Below are 20,560 nucleotides of genomic sequence, written 5' to 3' on the forward strand. Positions count from 1 at the left end.
TTTATAGCAGCCTTATTTACGATTGCCAAGATATACACATACATACATATATAAATGTTGAAATATTATGCAGTTGTAAGACAGAATAAAGTCTTGAAGCATGTAACAATGTGGATGGACCTTGAGGATATTATGTTAAGTGAAATTAGCCAGAAACAAAAAGATAAATGCTGTATAGTTTACTAATATGAACTAACATTGATGAGTAAACTTTGAGAGTTGAAGTTAAGGACATGGGTTATCAAGAGATAGAAATAGGGTAGAGATTGGGCATTTGGTGCTGAAGGAACACAGACTGTGCAACAGGACTTACTGTAAAAATTCAGAAATGGATAGCACAATAGTACCTGATGGTAGTACAATAACATATGTACAGTGAAGGAAGCTGAATGTGAGTATGATTGAGAGAAAAGAGCTGGGGACACATATAAAACCAGAAAGAAAGATAGAGGATAAAGACTGAGATGGTATAACTTAGGAATGCCTAGAGTGGACAATGAAGGTGAACAAATAAAAAAAAACTTTTGCGTGAGGGAAAATAAATAAATGTCAACATTGCAAGGTGTTGAAATGGATGGTATACAGGAAAAAGTACAATCAATGCAAGCTAGGGTCTGTAGTCAACAGTAATATTGTAATATGCTTCCACTGAACTTAACAAAGGCATTGTGCCAAAACTAAATGTCAGCAGGCGGGGGAATGGGGGAGGGGTATTGATTCTTTGTGGAAGATAAGGAAATGTCTTCATATAGGTTATAGTGTTGAAGCCATGTCTATTTACTTAGATTAGATTGTATGATGTGCGAATAAAACTTTAAAAATGAACAGAGAGAACAAGTGCTAGAGAAAATGCAGAAAAAGAGATGTACCTATTCACTGTCAGTAGGGAAACTGAGAGATGCAGCCTCTTGGAGTTTCCACAAGAAGCTGGGGTAGGGTTGCCATATGATCCTGCAACCCCATTACTCTGTATTTACCTGAAGGAACTGAGTGTAGGGACATGAATGGATATTTGCATACTGGTGTTTATAGCAGCAGTGTTCTCAATTCCATTCACAATGGATGGAGGTGGCCTAATGAGGGAAGGAAGAGGGGAACTGTAGTATATACATACAACAGACCACTGAACACTGCAAGAAGGAATGAAGCTGTGAAGCATGCAACTAGGTGAATGAACCTTAAGGACTACGTTGAATGAAATGTCAGAAACAAAAAGACTAATACTATCATGTCTCACTCATAAGGACTAACTATAATATAAAAACTCAGTGAATTGAAGTTGAGAGTATGGGTTATCAGGTTGAGGCCTATTGCAAAGGGTCCTAGATTGTAAATGCTTACAGCAGTCGCATATATTCAGGAGTTGTAACTGTTATTTCTAAATTCTGAGATACTGAGGAAGATAAGGAAATGTCTTCATATAGGTTATAGTGTTGAAGCCATGTCTATTTACTTAGATTAGATTGTATGATGTGCGAATAAAACTTTAAAAATGAACAGAGAGAACAAGTGCTAGAGAAAATGCAGAAAAAGAGATGTACCTATTCACTGTCAGTAGGGAAACTGAGAGATGCAGCCTCTTGGAGTTTCCACAAGAAGTTTGTATATAACCCGGTTGTACCTAGAAACCTCAGGTATTTATATGATACCTGAGACTCAGAGTTAGCGCTCTGAAGCTATGAAAGTCAGCACTATCCCATACAGGAACTGTTTAAAAAGTTGAAAAAGGAATCAGTCTTCAACTAGAGATACGAATGAAGCTGATCTGGATAGATCTGGGATAGATCAGGATACAGGGTAAGGGATGATATCGTCCATATTTTAAAACTTCAACTTCTGTGTGAGACCAAAAGGAGAGATGTTTATTTGGTGCTAAATTTATGTTTTGGATCGTGTATTACCTAATTTAACTTGCATGGTCAGTTTAGTTGAACACCATAAGTACATGGAATCTTGAATAGGGTATGAGATCTTGTTGGTTTGAACAGGTTAGTGTGATGCCCCGATATATGCCAGAGTAGTTTGGGTAGGGACTAAAGAAAAGTATTTACAAAGTCCCCTTGGGGGACTGGGGAGAAAGGAGGAAATATTCAGCTTACCCATGTGGAGAATTCCTGATATTCTTACAAGCAGTGGGGACAACCAAATCAATAGGCCGAGTCCTTGATCTTGGGATTTGCCTCTATGAAACTTATTCCTGCAAAGGATAGGCTAAGCCTACTTATAATTATACCTTAGAGTCACCCCCAGAGAACCTCTTTTGTTGCTCAGATGTGGCCTCTCTCTATAAGCCAACTCAGGTGAACTCACTGCCCTACCCTCTATGTGGGACATGACTCCCAGGGGTGTAACTCTCCCTGGCAATGTGGGCCAGAACTCCCGGGATGAACCAGGACCCGGCATCAAGGGATTGAGAAAGCCTTCTTGACCCTACAGGGGGAAGAGAGAAATGAGACAAAATAAAGTTTCTCTGACAGAGAGATTTCAGACAGAGTTGAGAAGTTATCCTGGAAGTTATTCTTATGCATTATATGGATAAACCTTTTTAGTTCATGGTGTATTGGAGTGGCTGGAGGGAAGTACCTGAAACTATTGAGCTATGTTCCAGTAGCCTTGATTCTTGAAGATGATTGTATAATGCTATAGCTTTTACAGTGTGACTGTGTGATTGGGAAACCTTGTGTCTGATGCTCCTTTTATCTAGGGTATGGACAGATGAGTTTAAAAATATGGATAAAAATAAATAATAATAGAGGGGATAAGGGGTAAAATAAATTGGGTATATTGAAATGCTAGTGGTCAATGAGAGCAAGGGGTAAGGAGTATGGGATGTATGAATTTTTCTGTTTTCATTTTATTTCTTTTTCTGGAGTGATGCAGATGTTCTAAAAATGATCATGGTGATGAATACACAACTATGTGATGACATTATGAGTCATTGATGTACACCATGTATGAACTATATGTGTGTGAAGATTTGTCAATAAAAATATTTTTTTTTAAAAAGAGAGAGAAAAGAAGTTCTAGTTCCCAAAACTGTTTCTAGCTTTCCTTGGTGGTACAGTTGATTTTGGTCAACATCTCTGGACTGTCCCCTCACCTATAAAATGGTGCATGTTGAACTTGATGTTCTTAAAGTCCCTTTCAATAATTTTTTGTGAATTTGAATATAAATTATTTCCTCAGCTTTTTGCTCACTGCTCTGCCTGAGATTTTTATATTTTGGCATTGCTCACTGGGTAGGACTTCTACAGTTTTTTTCCTTTGCCTACATGGAATTTACAGCCAGAAATGTTTGTATCTGGCCTTCTTTATGCCTTTTTTCCCCTCCTATACAACAGTGGGCTTTTAGACAAGAAATTCTCAGATTTCCTGTTGATGTATTATTTTTAGTGATCAAAACAACAAATTCTTTGTTGCCCTGTCTAAATATAAAAATAAAAACATTCCAAGTACTAGGGTATCCATTTTTTTTTTTTTTTTTTTTTTTAACATTTTCTTGTTTTATTGTATTTTGTTTCTTTGTTTTTTTGTTACATGGGCTGGGGCCGGGAATCGAACCGAGGTCCTCCGGCATAGCAGGCAAGCACTTTGCCCGCTGAGCCACCGCGGCCCGCCTAGGGTATCCATTTTTGATATTTTAAAAATATTTTAAATTATAAAAGATCTTTTATTCTCTGTTACAGAAAACATTTACCTTTCCGTGTTTCCTGACTATACCTTGGCTCTTCAAAGATTTCAAAACACTTATGCTGTGCAAAGAATGACAGAAGCAGGAACCACTTCTGAAATATGCATATTTTTTTTCCAGCCCTGGGTAGAACCAATTCCCATTTAGAGCAATGTAGAGGAACCCACAGTTTCAGCCCTTCCAGGGAAGGCAGTAAGTACTGCCTGGGAATTAAGTACACACATCAATCAAGTTTATAAGTCTTATCCTCAGTTAATATATAATAAAATATTAACAAAGCTAAATCAAATGAGTTTTTAGTTGAGCTGTATAAGTGGAAAGCAATTTTGAGGTCTGTTGCATAAAGAATTCCAGTTCCGTGGTAGAGTAGCACATAAATGGGATTGGGGGTGGGGTGACAGGAGGGGAGATAGATAAATCATCCATTGTTAGCTCATTGCTATCAGCTGTGGTTCTTTAAGGCCAACATAGTGGCTTTGCCAGGTTTCCTAACAGCTGGATTTCAAGACCTGCTTTAAGAAATAAATTTGTATTAATATTAGTGAATACATTTGAAGGAGCTGCCTTGTGCTGTGAGCAATTTGTAGTAACTAACAGTAAGGCCCTGTAATAGTCCAGTATTGGTTTTTACTTAATAAAATATTTAATCATAAATGTCTGAATTCTGCATCTCCCACAGGAAGGCATTTCATACCCACTGACAAGAATAATTTAGCAGTTTCATTCTTGGGTGCTTAATTACTTAATTGTGAAGGGTAAGATGTGATGAATTCTTCCTCAATGGACATACTAAATATTTTAACTAAGTAGATGACTTAGAAGTAAATTAAGCTAGTGAGATCATTTATTACATTGTTTAAAAAGCAGTTTAAGAAAAATATTATATACTACATTCCATTATAATAATATGTACAGGACTATTTCTCCAGTGTGACTAAAGTCTGCATTGTTGGGATGGATGGCAGACTTTGCTTTTTTTAAATGGAGTTTGGAGATGAGTAATAAATTGGTGGGAGTGGAGGAGAGGTTGAATGTGTTTTGTCATGCTTTGCCCGAATGACAAAGGAGGATCCTTAACTATATGTGGAGTGTGGTTATCATACTAATGGGAAAAATGTTTATGGCCTTTAGTTTGGTAGTAGAGTATTGTTTGTCCTGTATCAGGACGAAAGAAGGGACTTTGTAATAAAGGTTCTCCCTTGAGCCTTGTTGGTTGTTCTGGGAAGATGGCTTGATTTGATTTGCAGAGTAATGTGGAAAGCAGTCAAAAAGTAAAAGAATAAAGAGTTAAATATACAAGCAGAAACTATTTGTAAAACACTCTATTAACTTCTAAAACAATAAGAAACTTAAATATTGGAGTAGAAGGAACAGGAATGCCAGTATTTCTGGAGCTAGTGGAATGTTTCACTGTGACAGGATTGTATGGAATTGTGAAAGACTCAAGAGCCTCTGCTTACCGTTAGGGAAGGTTGAAACAACTTGTCTCATTAAGTTAAGCTTCTTCCCTTGAGTGTCTTATTTAGCTTTAGTTCTCTTAATTTTCTTTCCCTGGTGATTTGGGTAAAGTGTCTGAAACCACTAAAGGTAAAAGGTTGAAGCAATTCCAAATTTAATAATCTATCACCTTTCTTTAGTGTATCTGAGTATAATTCCCAGCAGTTCTTTGCAAATTCATTAGAAGACAGTAAGTCATTAAAAGTTAATAAGAAACTGTTTCTGTGAGTGTGTGAATTAAACCACTTGTAAGCCTGACATTCTTCTCCAGTCGCAAAAGCCTTGCTTTTAGCCATTTCACATGTTCTTGGTCTCTCTAGGCTCCTCCTGGATGGGGCACCTCTCATAGCAATCCACAAAGCCAGGTACTACAAGAGGAAAGATGGCTTAGCCCTGGGGCCTGGGCCATTCGTGACTGCTTTAGAGTATGCCACAGACACCAAAGCCACAGTAGTGGGGAAACCAGAGAAAACGTTCTTTTTGGAAGCCTTGCGGGACACTGGCTGTGAACCTGAGGAGGCCATCATGATAGGAGATGTAAGTAGAAGAGCTTAGGCGATGACCTGACCTGAGCTCACCTAAAAAAATAAGTGGCCACCTAAAAAAAATGGGCTTTGCTGTAGAAAATGTTTGGTGTTATTCTTCTAAAGAACAGAAATTTTTATTATTTCTGATATTTGTCCATGAGTAATGGGATATATAAAATTCAAAACGCTATTTATATTACAAGTCAATGAAGTACATTATATATCTTTTTGAAGAAAACCCCTAAACAATCTAAACTTTTAAAATATTACTTATGCAGACCACAACCTATGCCTAAAAAATTCTGTCATTATTGATTTTTTTCTTAACTGTGTACTTTATGGAAGAACATTCCAATCAGTATGCCACAAATAGCTAAAATATTGATCACCTCAGCCCTTTGAGTGGCAGTGTTAACCTTGGGATGATTGGAAGTCCTGGCCAGTCACTTCTGGCCTTAAGCAGTCTTGTCAGTTTACCTCACTGTACTAGGCAAACGTTATTTCTTATGTGTGCCATGGTATGAACAGAGCTGAAAATTACACTGCGTCTTGGTAAACCATCTTTTCAGTTACATCTTTTCCTCTTGGCAAGCCTTTATCTGGCTTTCCTAGGCAGTTGTGTGTTTGAAGAAGCAGTTATCTGAGCCTGGTGATGTCAGAATTCCTTTATCCTGGGAGATGCTGGGACTGAGCCCTGGTAGGGGGTGGGGGTGGGAAGGGCATGCGACAGCAGTGCTCACCTATGTGGGAGGTTGTTTATTACCTAGACGAGTGGCAGTTTTTTTCCCTCCCTTTCCTCGTCTACTTTTTCTTTCCTCCCTTCTTCCTTCTCTCCGTCTCTTCCACCTCCACTTTCTCAACAGAGCAAGTTTAGATATAACAGAAAAGGTTTTAAGTTAGACATTAGTGGCCTCTTGAATGAAGATTTTGACATTCTGAAACTCATTTCCAGGAGTTGTTATTGAATTATATTAATGAGTTTTAAGAAAACTTTTCATGGGCAGATTGTTTGAATGAATCCTACTTACAGATTTGAGATATCAGGATTGATTTTCTTGATATTTCTTCCTGTCCTTGGATTTTTTTTTTTACCTTGCATTCATCATTACAATCAAGCAAGCTATTCATCCCTGTCTTGGGTTAAAATTGGAAAAAGATGTTCCCTTTTCAGACTGATCTGTCAGTTATTCCCATGTGTGATGGGAAAATCAGAAAGTCATAGAATCTGTTCACATATTCTGATTTGGCTTGCTTCTACTTTGTGGACAATTGGATGGAAATTAAGGATAATATGGGCAGCACAAAAGCTTTTTTCCAAATCTGGTTCATTCACTATCTGTAGTTGGATCGTTTACCTTAAAAGCTACAAAATGGAAGGAATGCTTTTGTTTGTGATCTATTTTAAGCTGAGGAGAGAGTTGTACATAATACAAAACGTGAGGAGTTGTAGCTCTGCTTTTTGTGCTTTATTACTAGGATTACTCCACCGTTGTACCCTTTCAACTTTTACGATGCCTGCCCCTCCAAATGGGGTGTGCTTCCTCAGAGTATTATGTGCAGGCTCGCCCTTTTTACATCTTCCTCTCTTCCATTTTAAGGAAAAAGCGCTGGGATTACAATTGGCAAACTCAGACTAATATACGTCAAATCAGTTGGTGGGGTATTTTGGGGGGTGAGCTAACTGAAGACACTGGATTAAACCCTTTCATTATGCTTTTCTAGGATTGCAGGGATGATGTTGGTGGGGCTCAGAACATCGGCATGCTGGGCATCTTAGTAAAAACCGGTATGTATCGCTGTATAAGCCTACTCTACAACAGGATGGTAGAAAATACAGTTGCTTAAAGAACAGTCTTTGCAGAAATGGCAAGGTCCATGGGGGCACTTTAATTAATTCTGTTTGCCACAAAGCAAAAAATAAAATGTGCTTAAGATCACAGGGAAAAAAGCCAGTGGGGACAGGTCCAGGCTGTATATAGCTAGGAAGATAAGGTTCCAACCCAGAAACAATTGCACACAGTTGACAATTAACAGCTATGATTTTCTGGATATATAAATAAGTACACTGGAATGGATTGTCTTTATATCAGCTGTACGATGATGAAACTGATCTGAAACTGTGCATTAATGTTTGCATTTAAACATATGTACAGTTTTTTTCTTGCCTTTTCACTTACTGTTTTTGGTGATTGCAGGAAAGTTTAGAAATTATTTACTGCACCATAATTAGGTATACTGTATGTGGCCCTTCAAATATAGGGAAAGGGAAAAAAACCTGTTGGGAAGTATTCAGGTTATATGCCATTGTGAGTACATTGGCTGGTTAAGTGTCCTGGGTTCTGGTCGCAGCTTTGCTCTGAGAGACTCTAGGCAAGGCTTTTCACCTCCTTTGAATCCTTTTAAGAATGATGGGGTTGGACTGGTCCCTTTAACTGTCATATGTGATCTGTGTGTTTACATATATAGAATGTAATAGGATAAAGTCCTTTAAAGGTGAGGAAAGAATGGCATGAGAACCGGGAGTGGGGTTAACCACTGTTGTGCTGGAAACTTAATGATCCTTTCAGATATAATAAAGAGGTTCCTTCCAACCTCCAAAATGGCACCTGCTGAGTTTGGAACTAATAGCACCTGTTTAAGGTTGACAGCTAGAAATCTTGTCCAGGAATTGTCCTCAGGCTCATATAAATCAAATAAAATAAATGGTTCCATAGATGGCTCTGTGAGCTTATTTGCCTGGTTTCATATAACAGAAGTGATATTATTTACTAGGCAGTAAATAAAAGGGAAGATTTAAATTTAAATCTTAAAGTTTAACTCTGCCCCTTGGACATTTTTTAGAAAAAGTACATTTATTCTTGACAATGATGTTTTTTCAAGTAAATGTGGTTGCAGAAAAGTTTTTTTTTAATTTAAAATAGAAACAGGAAAACATAGATGCAGCTATAATTAAATAAGAAGTACTTGGCAAGACCTTGTAACTACTAAAGAGTAAAAACCCAGTCTGTTCGTGTCTAGGGTGAACATTGGAGACTTGCAGATAGTAACACAGTCTCTCCAGAATTAACACAGTGTGCTTCTTCAAAATTCACTCAAAATGATCATCACCTTCCTAGCGACAGTGTTATCTTTTGGTGAAGGAAAAAAGAGGAAGCATCAGATAAAGTCAAGAAAAATAGCCACATTCATCATCCTCTCCTGTACCTTTACTTTGAAATTCTTGCCTTTCATTTTCTGGTTGTTAAGGAAACCTTTAGATAACTACTTTTGCTCTTGTTTATTATTCCCATGAATGTTTCCTTTCTTTAGCTCATAAGACTTCCACTAAGCATTGAAAATGAACCTCTGCTAGTGGCTTGATAGGCCCACTTCCCCCTCACTGGTCTCCATTGGCTCTGCTTTCTTTCTGACTGGGAATTGGTTGTAAAAAACCTAGCACAGAGGCATCCAGTTAATCTTAGACATGCCAAGAGCATAATACAACCAAATCTAAAGTATATATATATACATAGCAGCTAAGTCCAGCTCATGAAAACAAGTCCATTTGTATCATTGTTCTTTGGTCATAGAAAAAAAGTCTGAAGAGGCCAACTGTTCTGGGAGCACACAAAGAAGCCAGGTCCGTTGATAAATTTTAACTCAGTGTAGTGGATAAACACTAGGTTTTTCAGTCTCAAAAATTACTGTAAAGATTTTAATTTATATACAATAGTAAGTGCTTTTTGTGGATTGTCTTGAACAGTTCTGTTTCTCAAAATGAGAAGCACAGGGTACATGCTCAGTATAGGTTGGCTTCTGATTTGTTACTAAAGATTTTTTACTAGTCCTAACCAGAATTTTTCTGGTTAGCATATGTAAACATCACCACCACCCCTCTCCACCCCCAAAATGAGATAGTTCTTTGTCTTATGGTATCAGCGTGCTACCTGTATTTTCCCTCCATTCATCATTTATCCATCCAGGGAGCACAAATTGCTGCAGTAAGTCAGACATGAGTGATGGGGTCTACTTCATATTCACTCAGCCAGCATTTACTGAGCACCTACTGTGTGCCAGACACTGTGTTAGGTGTTAGAAGGATTATACATACCTAAGCCACCTGTGTCCATTTGTATTGTATAGAAATCCCAGTGCAAGGCCAGACTAAACAAAAGCATCGTATGAGCTCTCTCCCATGGCCAAGAAACTGCTTTCACATATTTGCCCCTTAGACCACTGGATCCAGGAATTAGGTGACTGTTTAAGTTTCCCAGTTGCTAAACCAAATACCATACAATGGTTTGGTTTAATAACAGAAGTTTATTGGTTCTCGGTTTTAGAGACTAGAAGGCTTGCTTCCTATTGGTGTCAGTGTCTTCTTGCTGGTTAACAGTCCTTGATCCTTGGTTTTTCTGTCACATGGAAATGCACATGGTGGTGTCTTCTTTCTTTTCTAGTTCCATTGACTTTCAGCTTCTGGTTGCTCTCCATGGTTTCTCTTTCTGTCTGAATTTCATTCTGCTTAACAAAGGACTCTGGAATAAAGCCCAACCTAATTTAGTTGGGCCATACCTTAACTGAAGTAACATCTTCAAGAGATCCTAATTACAATGGGTCCATGCCCACAGGACCAGGTAGGGGGCATGATTCAGTCCCCAACAGTGGTATAGCAGTAGTTAGTCATTATTACCTCTAAGACTTTACAAAGGAGTTTATACTTGGTGGGATTTAAGCTTGAGGAATAAAACAGGCAGTATAATTTGCCACTTGAACCATATTGTGGAAAGGTACCTTGAAAATGCTAAGGTGAATGAGGTATTTATTAATTACCTTTGCACATTTGATGCTAATTCCTTTCCTTTAACAATTTTTAGGCAATCAGATATGTTAGGAAGCATCTTCTCCACCAAAATGCAGAGGTATTGGAAAGGGTTTTTTCAGGCTTTGTGTTACTGCGCTAATAAGCCTCTTTAAAGAGGGAAGACAAGAAGGATTGTAGAAAATTATGGGTCCATTGTTGGGGGAGCTAGATTTAGGGATAGAAAAGAGCTGGAAGAAGCTGGAGAATTGTAGAGATGGCAGAAAAAGGGATGAGAACAAGGCAAAAAGGGATGTGCAGAGGCAACCCTGGTGGCTACAAGGCAATCTGCCTCTTCCCCAAAGCCTCAGCTGAAGCAGCACCTGCTATTTCCTACCTCCCTTTCATTTATTCATTCTTCAAAAAAAAATTTGTGAAATGTTACCGTGTGCCAGGCATTATGATTAGGTGCTAAGAATACATTGGGAAATATAAAAGACACAGGCCTTTTTCTGAAAGAACTTATGGTCTAGGCATGAAACAGGCATTAATCAAATAAATACAGATAAGTATATAATTTTAAAATGTTATAAATGTTGAGAAAAGAAGAGGGTACTAAGAGAGAGAATAACAGGGGGGGATCTAATTTGGTTGGGAGGGCTGGGGTCTGAGCCTGAAGCATGAAGGAAGTGGTCAGGTGAGAAGAATGTTCCAAGCAAAGGGGCTGCACGTATAAAGTTCCTCAAAAGAGCTAAGTCCTTTTTAGGGCTGGAGCTTAGTGAGCAGGTAGCACGTGACAGTTTAGAGGGGTGCTGTGGCTAATGACAGAGGGCCTAGTAGGTAACAGTAGAGATTTGGATTCTTTCTAAAGGGCATTGGGACCCTTAAGAGTGTTTAAATAGGGACCCTGCACTCTGTGATTTACATTTTTAATAGCTCACTCTGACCACTGTGTGTAATGGTGCTTCTGGTGTGTTGGGGTGTTAAATTATGTGCCAGGCTGGAGGAACAGCATGCTATCTTGAATTCCATAGTGCTTGCCACTTGGCACCCCTGCCGTGCAGCCTGTCCTGCCTGGCCCCAAGGCCTGTGAGCCATCCATCACTCTTCCTCCCCACTCCCGGCACTCTCATTTGCCAGGCTCACAGGGCTTGGCTTGGCAGCAACACATGCTGTTTTCAGTCACCCTCGGGAGCTGACGAGGCCTCTGCCCTCTGGGGTCTGGGCTTCCATTTAAAAGCATTGATTTAATCATCATTCCTATCTTTAGGGCTAGTGGGGAAAGAAAATTATTTCATCAACTGTGGAGATTTGAAGAGAACCATAACTGTCAGGTGACCCAATACCTGTGACTGAGTCTATTGTTAAAGACCAGAAGGCCTGGGAAAATGCTGAATGTGACATCTCATTGAATTGCTTCATTGTATCCTGAAGCCTCAATAAAAGGTGCTTGGGGAGAAGTGGAGCCCTTGATTCTGTAGTAATCGAAAGGGTGGTTCCGTAATGGCCCAGGTGCTCATGGGGCAGAATTAATTTAGTATTCTACCAGTAGCCTTTGTTCACTGGCTTTACTTTCATTTCAGGGAAATATCGAGCAGCAGATGAAGAAAAAATTAATCCACCTCCTTACTTAACTTGTACAAGCTTCCCTCATGCTGTGGACCACATTCTGCAGCATCTACTGTGAATCATTATGTGAACCTGAAGCAACTTGAAACACAGCTTTTCCTTGTCTGGAATGATCCTTCACCAACTCAGTGCTAGCATAAATAGACATACTGCTCATGGCTGATCACGTTTTAACCCTCTTTTTTATTGTACATTAATTAGAAAGAAAGATATTGAATTGCAGCCAGCTGCTAGGCCTTGCTAATCTCTTTTGCTTTATTTTGTAAAAGAAGATGAGACCCAAAGAAAAGGAAAGCTGAGATTTTTGTGCCATTCCTTTTAAAATATTCATGAGGTTAGGCAGGGCTGGGAGAGAAAAGCTACTGTAGGGAATAGTATTCATTGCTGTCTCATCTCTGGTAAACTGGGTGGGGGAAATTCAGATTGTGAATAAAGCAATTGGTGTTCTTTAAATTATAAAGTAATGCATTGAAAGTTAAAGCATTGGGATGTTGTTTTAACATTGAGTTCAACTATGAAATCCATTAGTAGTGCCAAGTAGAGTACAAGGCAGAAGAAACAAAATGAATTGTCCTTTAGCACAAGTGATCAAGTGAATATGCTTTAACAGATTTTGAAAACTAGATTATCTACTGTATTATTCCCAGTATGGGTGACTTCTTTTTCTCTTCATTAGCCAGAGATGACTAATTTAAATTTAGAAGCTGATTTTAATTTAAAATAATATTTCCATTAATAACCTATTCATTGCAGATACCTATTATACTGTGTAACAGTTGTTTTGGAAATTTTATGTAAAATTAAAACTATCAGTATTTTACAGATGTTTTAATTAGACATTGTTATTAACAGGAACAGTGCAGAAACTAAAATCAAGCCTTTAATGTCTTATAGACCATGCATTTTTGAAGTTAGTGTCCACCAGGGCCCTATTACTGTACATTTGCAAGATTTCATTATTTTTGCCTCTGACACTATGGGAAAAATCTTTTAGAAGCTATTGGGACAGATTCAAGCTTTTATGTACTTGGTTACTACAGCTATAAAATGAAATCCTGTCTTGTAGCATGGATCACTCTTCTTATGTTAAACCTACCACAATGAAGGAAACTAAGTAAGTAATGATTTTTCTAGTGCATTTGCATACTATGATAATCCTGGGCCTCTACAATTATATTACAGGGCTCTCGGGCATTGAATTATTAGGCTGTAATTGTACATCATTGTAGTGTTCACCTTATTGAAGCCCACACTGATGTTAATGAGCTTTGGGTTTTGATGCTTGTTCAGAGATCAGCTTGATCTTGAATGGGAGGGAGCAAAACTAAATAGATGGCAGCTCCCTCTCTTTTTGGTAGTTTGATAGGCACTTTGATCTTGTTTTTACAAATGCCAGGTTAGCATATATCCTGGAGTCCAGAAGACAGATGTGTAATGACTACCACCCAAAATCAGGATGAGTGCAGAGACTAAAAGCATAGAGTCTGGAGCCTAGCCCACATTTAACTGGCTTTGTGACCAAGCAGTCTATCTTCTTATACCCCCCTTTCTTTATTTTTAAAATGGAGATGATGACTATGCCCACCACATAGGGTTGTCAAGAAGGTTAAATGCATTAGCCATGTACTAAGTACTTGGAATAGAATCAGGCACACAGTAAATGTTGTATGTTTGGGATGATGATGACGCATATATACCAGGATGTCCTGTGTTTACTAATCTGAAAAGCATTGGTAGAATTTCTCACTGGTTGATCCAGTGAGAAAAGTCTTCCTGAGGATTTAAAAAAAAAAGTCTACTTTCTCAGGGCACGGCCAGACAGAGAGGCTCAGCATGCAGGTAGAGAGTACTGCTTGGTGCCTGCTGGATGGGCTGTATTCAACTGTGGCTTGTTACTTGGGTGGCTGGGTCAGTAATTCCTTGGCCAAAACGTTATCAAGTGTTGTTAGTTGCTACCTGTCAAGTGCCAGGTTAGCCCTTGTAGGAAAGAGTCAAGCATATAAGAAAAGGATTCTTCCTTGAGGACCTCTTCTAGTTGAGAATACACAAGACATTACTTGTAAACAATATGAAGACTCAACTCAAATGTCCCCTCCTCTCTGAGGTCTTACCTAACTCTGCAAGATGAAGTATTCCCTCCTTCGTACCCATGTAGCAGTTATTAAATTACACTTATTTTGTCACACTTCTCTCCACTAGACAGAATTGTATCTCCTTCTTTTTCTAGATCTGCCATAACACAAAAACACACTCAGACAGTAACTGAGTTAATAAAAACTAGCTGTAAACATTATAGGAATTTAATGCTAGAAGATATAGCTATGGATATGAAGGAAAAATAAAAATAAAGTTTCATTTTAGACTCGCCTTTAAGATGTCCATAGGGGAAGCCCTAGTAGATGCTGGGAAATAATGGATGTGATGCTCTGGAGACAAGTTCAAGCTAAAGCAAAGAAGTGGAGATCATTGCTGGGTTAGGAAGTAAATAAAGTAGCAGGTATGGGTAATATCACCTGAGCATAATATACCTGGCCAAGAGAAATAGCTCCTCTACTTTTCCATTTTAGTTTGTCCCCGTGGGCCATTAAAAACTTAGAATTTTAAATTTAACGAATATTATTCTAGGGCTTACCTAACTGACGTGTGCAGAGAGATTCATAAGGATAAATACAAATCTTGTTTTAGATCAAGATTACTATGAAAATTCCCAGGTCAGCTAGTTGGGTTGTTGGGTTGAAACCCTCCTGGGTTTCATGGAGGAAATTTGAATAATTGAAGTATTACTTTCCAGTCATCCTACCCAAAGGGCTATCTTGGAGCACTGACCTCAAGGACAATGTTTGTGTAAGTTTTACTGTAATCTTTTCCTGGGCCCAGAGAAAAGTGGCCTAGCGACAGTGTAGGTCTAAAAAGGATAGGCAAGAGCACCCATTATCAGGAAATGGTTATTGACACATGCTAGACAATCACCAATCCTGTAGAGGGACAGATGGTTCTACTCACTATACTCTTAAACTTCCTTGCTTTATATACCTACCATTCTACATCTGTCAGAACTGATCTTAATGACTAGGAAAGGAAAACGGCAAGGGGGCTAGGCCACTTCACTCTCTAAGTCACAGTTCCATCATAAACCTTTAGCTTTGAATGTCAGAAATTCCCTTGGAATCATAGTGTCATCACATCATCTGTATTCCACACTTAAAATATCACAATAGCATTAGGCAGTGAAGTTACACCTATAATGGTTATGTTCAGTTGGTTTTGGATCAATGGTCATTCATACAGGATAAAACAAAAGTTCTTGACATCTATAATAAAGAATTTTTAAAACGGCACTAATCTATTTCACCAAAATACTTTGCCTCAAACAGTAGAATTCCTTTTTTATATTAGCCCTTGTTTGTATACAGCCATGCTTGCATTATTGGGTTTATTTAATATAAGTCATGAGCCTTTCTGGCATAAGTGCACAAGGCCTTTGCTAACTACTTTTGTATTCTACTAGCCATTAAGACCTGTTATCTCAAAGTTGCTATCTTTAAGGGGTAGTAATAAGAAGCCAGGGCAGTAGAAATCATTTGTCATGATATATACATAATATAAACATTGTTAAAACCAAACAATTTTGAATACCTTTTTGTCTAGCACTTACTTTCACATCATACATGTCTTAACAACTGTTTGTTTCACTGGCTGGTGTGTCTGAGAAAATTAACTACAAATATTTATTAAATGCCCACTGTGGGAAAGCACTAAAGAAGACAGACCAGAATGCAGCTTTGGCTCCAAAGATGCATATTTTCAGTTTGGGGAAGTGACACATATAAAAGTACATCTAACTTAAGGCGGTAAACAGTAGCTCAGTGGCAGAGTTCTTGCCTGCCATGCTGGAGACCTGGGTTCACTTCCTGGTGGCTGCCCGTGTAAAAAAAAAAAGTACATCTAACAATACAAAGGGTTATGATACGTTCAAAATAGTCGTAAAGGTCTTCTAGCAGAGAGCCCATGTCCAGTGAGCTAAGCGTTCTGGAGCAGTAGGCACAATTTATAGTCTATGGAGCAAGTGTAGTCCTCAGATATTCTTTGGCTTACACAATTTTTAAAAATGTTTCATTCATTCAAAGCAGTGAGAAACGTACCACAATCATGGAGCTTACATATGAGTAGGGGAGACAGACAAAACATGGACACACACACATATACACACACAACTACACAATACAATGAGAAAGATAAGTGATTTTTTTTTTTAAAAAAGTAAATATGAATGAGGTTGGGGTTACCTTAGATAAATGTGGTCCATTAGGGAAGGCCACTTTCAGATGATGATCTAAATTAAGTAAGGAAGCAAGATGTGAATTCTGGGGGCAGATATGTTAACTTAGTTGCTGGCATCTGAATATCAGGATATTTCAAATGCAAATCAGTTAACTGCTGGTTTTTCTAGGAAGGCTGGAAGAGCTGGCAATGTTAGGTGTAAATTTTCACTTGGCAGCATTCATTTGGAACATTCAGTTGGAGATGAGCTGGGCTGTAGTCTTCAGGCAGTTCCTGGCCCTCTCCAGTTCACAACTGCCCCCACCTCTTCCTTATCTTATACTCAGCTTGCTTTACTCACTTATTATGTTCCATGTTCCTGTAGGCATTTGGATTGTGACCTTTGTTTTAGAAGAAATACATGTTGGAGTAAGTTAAATTTTCTTCCAACAACTAACAGACCAATCTCATATGTACTTATAAACTTAGATACAGCTTTAATCTACTTTAAAGAAAAATAACTACAATCATATGTGGTAGCTGTTCTCAAAACCCCACAAAATTAATAGTGAAAATATAAATCCAAAAGAACCCACAAGAGAATGGTAGAGGAAGATAAGTGGATGAGAGGGTAGATGGAGTGTTGATAACTAAAATTAGCAGAGAGAAAATACAGCCAGAAGTCATCTGTATAGTACACCTCAGGGACTCGAGACTTAGAGGCACCAGGTAGACAGGAAATGGAGTGTGAGGCTAGAGTTGAAAAGGGAGAGATTTGTTAAAAATGGCTAAACAGAAATGTTGGAGGTGCAAAAGCCCTCTCCACTGTGAGCAACCAGGTCAACACCTCCGTTCTAAGGCAGAAGAATGGAGTTTATTCTCTGGAAAAATGGAACCAGCCATGCCTATTGGGGCCAATAGGTATAGTGGTGAGCCACGATGTGATGCAAGGCTGAAAACAGGGATTAGTTACGAATCTGCCTTCTCTATAGCAGTCCTTAGTTCCTTTCCCCTTAGAACACCAGAACCAGACGGTACAGGAACAGAATAGAAAGTTTATCTGATATGCTTAGCCATCTGAAAAATAATACTAATGGGATTCATACTATTGATGAGAATGTACTGCAAAAATATAAGGATAGATACTTAGAAAATTAAGCAAACGTAGTTATTGATTGTAGAAAAGATGAAAAACCATCAAGAAAGAAAATCTAATCCTAATTTACTGCTTAGTTCTGCAGGAAACGATATATACAGTTCTGACAAAAATACTGACTTGCTGCAGTGAACAACGTATACAGTTCTGACAAAAAATACTGACTATTGAGTTAATCTAAAATTGTGATAGATTTTGGGATGATAGGAAAAGACATATATAGTAGTGTATATATATATAGTAGTGGGGTTGGGGGAGAGGAGCAGAGAGAAAATTTAATCCCAAACAGGAAGCCATTAGATAAGGTCTCAAACTGATAAAGGAAGAAGTCACCTAAACGCATGACATAAGGACATGTACATGAATAATTGTTTGAAGGCATACTTTACAAAAGAAAGAGGAGAAGTGGATTGAATATCTACTGGATACTGGCAAAGTATTAAAAACATGAACTTGGAGCTACTTAAAAGGAATGGAGATTGTGAAAGTGTGTCAAGCACACCGTAAGATGTACATGCGAGGTTGGAAGCGGGAGGAGGTTATTCAGTGTATTTGCTAAAAAGGATGGCAAAACTGTACTTATCCTAAATGAAGTCAGGAACAGGCTAAAAGGGCCAAAAAATATTGTCAAAAAGCATGCTATGCACAGGAGTTTTCTCTGTCCCTTTACCTGGTCACTCTCAAGTAAACTTACAGGACAAGTGGGCCTACTTTCTAACCACAGCAAATTAGCAATAACAGTTAAGGTCCCATCTGATTCAAATTTTATGAAATGAGGAAGGTAGGTAGTGGCCTTAAGCAAATGGATTAATGGCTACAAGAAATGTCACCTAACAAGATTACCCCCAAAAAGCACGAAGTGCAGATGTTGGAAATTCAACAGTACTACAATCTGTGACCTTTTAGAGTCCAGTATATCTAGGGTATCACGAGTGTAAATCTAATGCTCATGAACTTCTTAGTATATACTAAGATTAAATTTATTTGATTATTTTAATTTTGTTATAGAAAGTATATTTTTAATTTGACTACATTTTTTCATAATATTTTAAAAGGCATTTAAAAATATTCTACTCAAAATAGCCAATCCCCCCTTCCTCCCAAAATGCTTTGTTTTTGTTTAAAAGGATAAAACCTTTTGGAATACTTAGCTATCCAAAATGCCTCTTTTCTTAGAAATTTTTCCTTTCTGTAGGAGTTTGCCTTGCAGGGATGAAGGAAAGAGAGCAAGGAAAAGAACAGAAGGTAATTAGGTAAGTATATGCAAGGAGAGAAGGGGCAGGCATTACTAGTGGAAACCTTCAAATTTTATCAAGAGTTGAAAATAGATGCAGGGGATCATTGGTTTCTGAGGACAATGATTCTAGCTATTTATAACCCCAAAAGGCAATGGGGAGGAACCTGAGAGCAGGGAAGACTCAGGATGGGTGTTCTAATGACTCGGATACCTCAGCGGATGCTTTGGCTCCAGTGAGGAGCTGTGGCAATTGGAAGGGCAGGGCAGAACACACTGAATGTGAGATGTAGAGTCAAAAGATGCTCTTAGGGGCTAGAACTAAAAACACTCAAACTGCTAGCTGGTGGTGATGATGGGCTAGTCTCCCTGTTCGTTGCTTTAGCCTCAAGGGCTGAAAGGGATTAACTACAATCTGCCTCATCAAAATAATCAAAATACTCATCTTTAGAGAGAAGCTAGTGACATTTTCCAGTGGGGCCTTGTGTGTGAGGTTTGATGCTGATGAAGCTGATTGGGGTCAGAATTAGGAAGAGGTGATGAAATTCAGAAAATTGTCAAGAATGAGAAGTAAACTCTATTTCCTTCCCTGTTCCTGACCTTAACCACCCTTACACTGGCTTTAATCACTGCTCAAACTCAGAGCCACCCTGTGCATTCTAGCACAACTTTTCTAACTACATCTTTTTCTGCCAAATAAAGATATCAGCTAATAAACAAGGAACACTTCAGGAAATTGTTCATCAAAATCTGTAGTCTAACTGAGAAAAATATCTACCGCCTGACCTAATAGCACATATACATGTAATTGAAATTTTCACTATTTTGCTGACGTTTATTGTGAAAAATTTACAAAAATAGCTGAGATTTCTAAAACAACAGAGTTGTCCAAATTAGTCCAGTCCTCAAAAAGAAATTTCTCTTTTCCATTTGAAATATTATGTTCTTCTTCCACTTATGCTAATAAACCAGGAGGCCTCTGTGATTGCCTTCGTGGCCATGTCAGATTAAATATAATTTCAAACAGACTCGAAGTCTCTTTGCCAGGCTGAGTATCTCTGAGTCAGATTCTTTGCGGAAGGCTTGGTGTGAGCTAGCACATCCAAAAAGTCGGCAGTGGTCACAGTATCCAACTGGATTGGAGGTAAATTGCTGCTCTCTAGGTAAAAACATAACAGTAACAGCATAACAGTAGAACCTAAGAGTGATCAGTGCTCTTGAAATGCTTATAGCACTTCTTTCAAGACACTGCAAGGGCAGCATATTTAATCGTTTACACACCAAAGGTAAAGAGGCCTGGAAAGAAAATTGTTCAATGTGCAACTGAGTTAGGCCCTGAAACCCAGACAAAAATGTGACTGAAATGTATTATTTTCTGAGTATTACTAATATTTATATAGTGCTTCAAATGGATCCAGCCCAATGTTATAGTGTGCCAGAGAAATAAAAACCTGAGCCATAAGGAGTTTATCATCTGCTGGCAACGTTGATCCAAAACAGGAAACCAAAGGGGGAGTGAGTGGAGTGTATGAGGGATGATGTGACCAAAGAACGAATGCATTACAAGCAGAAAGACAAACCAGGAGCAGGAGCAAGGCTCCATCTGCTGGTGAATGTTGGATTTCTAAACACACATTTCTCCCAGAGCACCTTCTCTGTGATCCCAACTATACCTGGCTGGTGGTTTTCAAGTGCATGGAAGATTTTCCTCACGGGCCGCATGGCTGCTTCCCTGCAGACGAGCTTAATGTCTGAGCCTGAATAACCCTCCATCTCCTGAAACAGCCAG

General features: G+C 38.5%; 2 protein-coding genes across 7 annotated transcripts in view; one reads left to right on the forward strand and one right to left on the reverse strand.

Moving 5' to 3' along the window:
• The window catches only part of KATNAL2 (katanin catalytic subunit A1 like 2), a 305,997-nt gene that overhangs the window by 107,675 nt on the left and 177,762 nt on the right, over positions 1 to 20,560 (reverse strand). For 3 of the 5 annotated variants that reach the window (XM_077135531.1, XM_077135534.1, XM_077135530.1), the window contains 2 exons: positions 20,445 to 20,547; positions 19,556 to 19,930 (listed from right to left, as the gene is read on the reverse strand). In XM_077135531.1, coding sequence (XP_076991646.1) covers positions 19,791 to 19,930; positions 20,445 to 20,547 — 243 coding nt within the window. In that variant the 3' untranslated portion in view covers positions 19,556 to 19,790. Of the gene's footprint in view, positions 1 to 16,352; positions 16,783 to 19,555; positions 19,931 to 20,444; positions 20,548 to 20,560 lie in introns of those variants that run through there. The other 2 variants (XM_077135533.1, XM_077135532.1) reach the window with 2 other exon arrangements.
• HDHD2 (haloacid dehalogenase like hydrolase domain containing 2) overlaps positions 1 to 20,560 on the forward strand; it is a 69,911-nt gene that overhangs the window by 46,412 nt on the left and 2,939 nt on the right. The window contains exons 3-6 of one of the 2 annotated variants that reach the window (XR_013165143.1): positions 5,509 to 5,725; positions 7,438 to 7,501; positions 12,076 to 13,235; positions 18,733 to 18,790. Coding sequence is in view for 1 of the 2 variants with exons in the window: in XM_077135538.1 (XP_076991653.1) it covers positions 5,509 to 5,725; positions 7,438 to 7,501; positions 12,076 to 12,179 (385 nt within the window). In the remaining variant the exon portion in view is untranslated. The other variant, XM_077135538.1, reaches the window with a different exon arrangement.

The sequence above is a fragment of the Tamandua tetradactyla genome, chromosome 18 (genome assembly GCF_023851605.1).
Source record: "Tamandua tetradactyla isolate mTamTet1 chromosome 18, mTamTet1.pri, whole genome shotgun sequence".
NCBI lineage: Eukaryota > Metazoa > Chordata > Mammalia > Pilosa > Myrmecophagidae > Tamandua > Tamandua tetradactyla.